Here is a 5,654-nt window from a genome sequence, read left to right as displayed (position 1 = left end):
AGAATTTGTTTTTAATAAAATAAAAAAATAAATTATTATTTTACAAAAAAAAAAGTTAAGAAGGTATTTGTCTTTAATATGCCTATTTATTTTATTATTAGAGACATGATTAAAATTTTCTCTCTGTGCAATGTAAATTTTATTAAAGATTGTTCGGAAAATTTTGATTTAAGACTCTAATAATTTGTTGGGTTTCTAATTTATAGGCAGGTTTCCTACTAACTCCACCTCTCCTGAGAAGATTTGAATTCCTGTTTGCTTTAGTTTATCCTATAACTGGGATAATGAATGTTGAAGTTATCTCAAACTTTGGCTTGATTTACTATGCGTTCCTCAATGGCTTAGAGATGAACTTGGATACAATTCTCAAAGCCAAAAAAGAAGCTACAAGCATTGCAGCTGCTGGAATAATCTTTCCTATGATAGCAGGATCTGGATTATATGCTTTACACCGAAGATTTTATATCAATAATATTTTCAAGCTTGAAGAAGTTTCAACTCATGTTTATTTAATTTGGAGTTTAGTTCTCTCAGTTACAGGTTTTCCAAACCTAGTAGAAATTCTTTCAGATCTCAAGCTTCATTACACTGGTCTAGGCAAAGTTGCCTTAACCGCCGCAATGATTATTGACACCTACAATTGGATTCTTTTCACATTGTTGATTCCATTCTCAACTTATAGTTCAAATGCAATTTATTCAGTGCTAAGCACAATCATGTTCGTTATCGTGTGCATCGTTTTGGTTCGTCCTATAATAACAAAGTTTGTTGAAAGAAAGACAGAGGAGAATGAATTGGATGAGTACCAACTACTTTTTGTGGTGATGGGGCTCTTGTTGTGTTCATATGTTACGGATATTATTGGCACACATGGCATTGTTGGTGCTTTTGTGTACGGACTAATTTTACCTCGTGGCAGATTTGCTGACTCGGTTATGGCGGTTTCTGATGATTTTGGTACCGGCTTTCTAGCATCAATTTACTTCTCTGGGACTGGAATGAGATTTCTGATTTCATCTGTTTTTTCTCATGCAAATTGGAAATTGACATTCCTCGTTGTCATCTTATTATGTGTCACAAAGATATTGGGAACTTTATTTGTCACCTCCTTATTTGGTAGGCCCGCCAAAGATGGTTTTGCCATAGGATTGCTTCTCAACACCAAAGGTGCCTTAGCTCTCATATTGCTAAGCATTGCTTGGGATAAGATGGTAATTTTCTATTCTTTTACCATACTATTTATTTATTTAGCAAGCTATCAATTAATTTCTTGAAAAAATTATGACACTCATCATTTAACTTTTGAAAGAAAAAAAAAATACACGTGTAGATATTTAATGATGAAAACTCATTATTAGTCAAACAATAGAATTATAGAAAGCTAATGAATTGATATTTACAGTACACTCAATTTATTTCGGGTTAATTTTGTCTAGTCATACAATGTTTTAAACGTTATTAAGTTAAATAAAAAAATATTACATTTAAATTAATTAATTATTTATTATATATTTATAATATATATTTTATAACTATCTGCACACCTCCTAAAATGAACATCCGATATATCTATTATTTACGTTGTTTGTCTATACTTTTTCATGAATGAAAATGAAATAATTGATTGTTGAAAATGATGGTTGTAGATTTTTTTTGCACCAACCTATGCTGTTCTTATTTCTGCTGTTCTTCTAATGACTATGGTAGTCTCTCCCATCATCAACCTGATCTTCAAGCCAAGAAAGCGGTTTCAACAAACGAAGCTAAGAACCATAGAAAGGCTAAGAATTGATGCAGAACTCCGAATGTTAGCATGCGTCCACACTAACCAGCACGCCACAAGCATGATCAACATCATTGAACTCTTCAGTGCCACAAGACTCTCCCCTGTATATGTTTTCGGCTTGTACCTTGTCGAAATCACAAACCGTGCCACCGCACTTGTTGTTGCTCATATGGAGAAGCCGAGTTCACAGCTCGGAGGCCAAACTGCCTTCACCCAATCACAGGTGGAGTTAGAAAATATTACTTTTACCTTCGAGGGTTTTGGAAACAGACCCGGACATGACGCTTTCAGGGTCGAGACCACCAGCGTGGTCTCGGCCTACGAAAGCATTCATGAAGATATTTTCAACTCCGCCAGAGAAAGAGGCGCAAGTTTGATTCTCCTTCCGTTCCACAAACACTTGAGTAACGGTAATTTGCTTGAAACAACGAACTCCGTGTATAAGGATATAAACAAGAGCGTAATGCAAGATGCGCCTTGTTCTGTGGGAATCTTCGTTGATCGGAATCTTGGATCGTTTTCCAAAACCAAGCTTCGTATTCTTATGGTGTTTGTTGGAGGCCCAAACGATCGCGAAGCTTTAGCGATTGCATGGAAGATGGCTAGGCATCGTAATGTTGAACTGTCGATGATTCGAATTCGGTTGTTTGATGAACCTGTGGAAATAGAATCAACTCATTTTGAAGAAGCACGTGGGATATTATCGTATGTAATGGATGAAGAGAAGCAAAGAGAGTTGGATGAAGGGTATATAAGTAAATTCAGATACACTGCTGTGAACAATGAGGATTCTATATCTTACTCGGAGGTTGATGTCCATACAAGTGAAGATGTTCCTAGAGTCTTGAAGGAACTTGATCAGAACGGTTGTGATTTGTACATTGTTGGACGAGGGTATTATAGGAACTCTAAAATATTCTCAAACTTATTGGAATGGTGTGAATGTGTGGAATTAGGAGTTATTGGGGATATTTTAGCATCAAATATTTTTGGTTCAAGCTCTTCTGTTTTAGTTGTTCAGCAATATGGTTTTGGAGGAATGGAATTTCGGAAGAAGAACTCTACAAAACTCATTGTCAAGACAGAATAAGAGTGCATTAGAATTTAGGATTGAATTCTATTGGAAAAAAAATGAACATCACAGCTATCTACTAGTGCAGGTTTGAATATTTGCTTCTTCTTTTTTTGTTTGTTTTTTTTTTTAAATACAATTTCATTGATGTGAATATTGGAAAAGTCTTTGTTTTTTTAAGGTATTATTTGGAAGAGAGACTGAGATTGACTGAGAGACAAATAATGAAATAAGTTTTAATATTGTGTTTGGTGTAAAGTGGGAGACAGGGATTAAAATAAGAATAAAACTCTAATTTAATTTACATAAAGAATAAAGTTAAAATTAATTAACTAAAATGAGAGTATTTTAGGTATAAAATGTTATTAAAATTTCAGTCTCATTTCTAAAAATTTCAGTTTTCTGTATTCTCACTTTTTAAAATACTGAAATACTGAAATTTTAGAGACAAAAAATGAAATTTTAGTACCAATATCTAAATCAACAAATATAATATTAAATTTCAGTCTTTCAATCTTCATCACAATACCTCAAAATAAAAACTATTTAATTGACGTGGATATTGGTCATGTTATTAGTTGATATGCTTACTATTTTTTCCTTTTTTTTTTTTTTTCAGAAAACTCATGAGTTGTGGTGCTCTCCATCTTATATCGTTGGGGTCAAGGAGTACTTGAGAAATGATCAAGGAAGAGCAAAGTTTACTTGCCTCCTTGTTGGTATCGGATGGTTGGATATCCATATATAAGAAAAGGGCCATTTTATTTATTTTATATTTGTTATTTTGCATGTTCAAGGGTTCGTATTCTTTAGATCATTATATGACGAAATATATGTACGACTATATGGTTGTTATAACTCGCCACTTTGGATGTTATAAACAATGAAATTTAAAATGTTAGTTAGATACTTAGATTACATATATAGTAATTATAAAGGCCAAAATTGGGCGCTTTTTTATTACAAACTATTGTTAAATCCGTACGATACACAGACTTATATTTAAATTTGACATGTTAAACTAAAAATAATATTTTAAATTATGAATTTTTTAAGTTTAGTATAACACGATTATTGTTATTATATAATACAAGTTAAGAAAAACATAAGAAGCTAGAACCGTGTCGAATTGTTACTCATTTGCTTTCAATTTTTTCTTTATTAATTTCATTCTTTCTTCATTGTAACATCTTTTCTCAGAAGAGTTGTCTGAAGTGTATGTACTCTAGAAATTAGTTATTTCATCATACACCAAATTCATAAATACAATCTAAGTTAGTTTTTTTTATACATCTAAGAATTTGGACTTCAAAATTTATAAAGTGTATTCTTACACATCTATTATTATTTGTAATTTGATCTATTAGAAGACAATATTAGCCTAAAAAGGCTTGAGGTCATAATATCTAAAGTAATTAAATCATATTGATTGATATGAGTTACTGGAAGAGCTAAAAACGTATCACTATTTGATTTGGGTCAGCTTCAGTCTATAAAAAAGTGTCATTTGTGATCTGAATGATCTTAATTAACCAGGCTTAAGAAAATAATATCGTATAACAATTATTCAAATAGTAAAACTCTTAACATGGTTGAACATTAAATGTAAGCACTCTTAACAACTAGTATGCATCCTCGCATACCTCTTCTCAAGCATATCTTAACGTTTTTTATGAACTAATATTTATCTTTCACAGCTCAGAAGTTTAAGCTACTTGATAAGCCTTCTTATATCAAGATAGAGTTGGCAAATTCAGATTTAAACCCATGCATCAACCATACATAATTATTCTTATTCTTTAGGCTGCACTATATTCCGCCTTAGGGTCTACAACATTTCTTAATTGCACCAATTAGTAAATCACTCCCCATTTTAAGACAAAAACTTATTACTTATATTTTCCATTTACATTTAGTCCAAACATAACTCATGTAGAAGCAATTAACTCACACTTGCAAAGTCCCAATAGTATTATTAGTGGGCCAAGGTTTAAAAATTCTTCTTCATTGTTTTGTTCCAATATAAAATTAACAATAATATTACCTTGATAATTTTTAGAGTTGTTTATATTTTACAAGAGACAACTTATATCAAATAAGGCCCAAAAAAAGGGAATAAACTTAGGACACTTTTTTTTTTTTCATTTTGTAGAGAATTACAATGCATAGACAATTCTCAAACTCAAAGTATCACCATATATTGCTTCTCTATGAAATTTCCCAACTTCCATCAACATAAGAATGGCAAAGCATATATTTTTCTCCCCCTCATTTTTCAAGCCCAATAAAGTTAATTGTCAAACATTTCAATATTTTTTATTTTTTATTTATTCCTTTTACTATCTTAGAATGAAATCGATAATAGTTTTTAAATGACTGGTGAAGACTTGTATAGCAGCACTTGCTGTAACACTCACAAAGATTTATTATACCTCCCAATCAATAATGCTTCATGTCAAGAAAACTTGAGCATAATCAATCCCCGTTAACCAAGCATTCACATGAGTTTAATTACTATTTGCGTTAAACGCACATATTTCATTCCAAAACAAGCAAACGTTAAAGTCATGACAAAGATAGATGCTACATATATATAGCTGGAAAGCATGAGCATCACTAAAGTGATTAAGACAAAACTTGGATTCAACCTTATCCCATATCACTGCTGGGACAAAACCAAAATCAGAGATCGATGGAAAAAACTATATATACACATACAAAAAATATATTTTTCACCAATTAATACTTTACTATTATTATTATTATTATTATTATTTAACATATAATAATTAAACA

General features: G+C 31.5%; 1 protein-coding gene across 1 annotated transcript in view; it reads left to right on the top strand.

The window, feature by feature from the left end:
• LOC107647393 (cation/H(+) antiporter 15-like) overlaps positions 1-3,080 on the top strand; it is a 3,764-nt gene extending 684 nt beyond the window's left edge. Inside the window, exons 2-3 of the mRNA XM_016351470.2 lie at positions 207-1,211; positions 1,647-3,080. Of these exons, the coding sequence (XP_016206956.1) occupies positions 207-1,211; positions 1,647-2,876 (2,235 nt within the window). The 3' untranslated portion in view covers positions 2,877-3,080. The remainder of the gene's footprint in view (positions 1-206; positions 1,212-1,646) is intronic.

The sequence above is a fragment of the Arachis ipaensis genome, chromosome B06 (assembly GCF_000816755.2).
Source record: "Arachis ipaensis cultivar K30076 chromosome B06, Araip1.1, whole genome shotgun sequence".
In the NCBI taxonomy this organism is placed as follows: domain Eukaryota; kingdom Viridiplantae; phylum Streptophyta; class Magnoliopsida; order Fabales; family Fabaceae; genus Arachis; species Arachis ipaensis.
The sequence above is the reverse complement of the archived record's forward strand: the minus strand, read 5'-3'. Positions and strand labels throughout refer to the sequence as shown.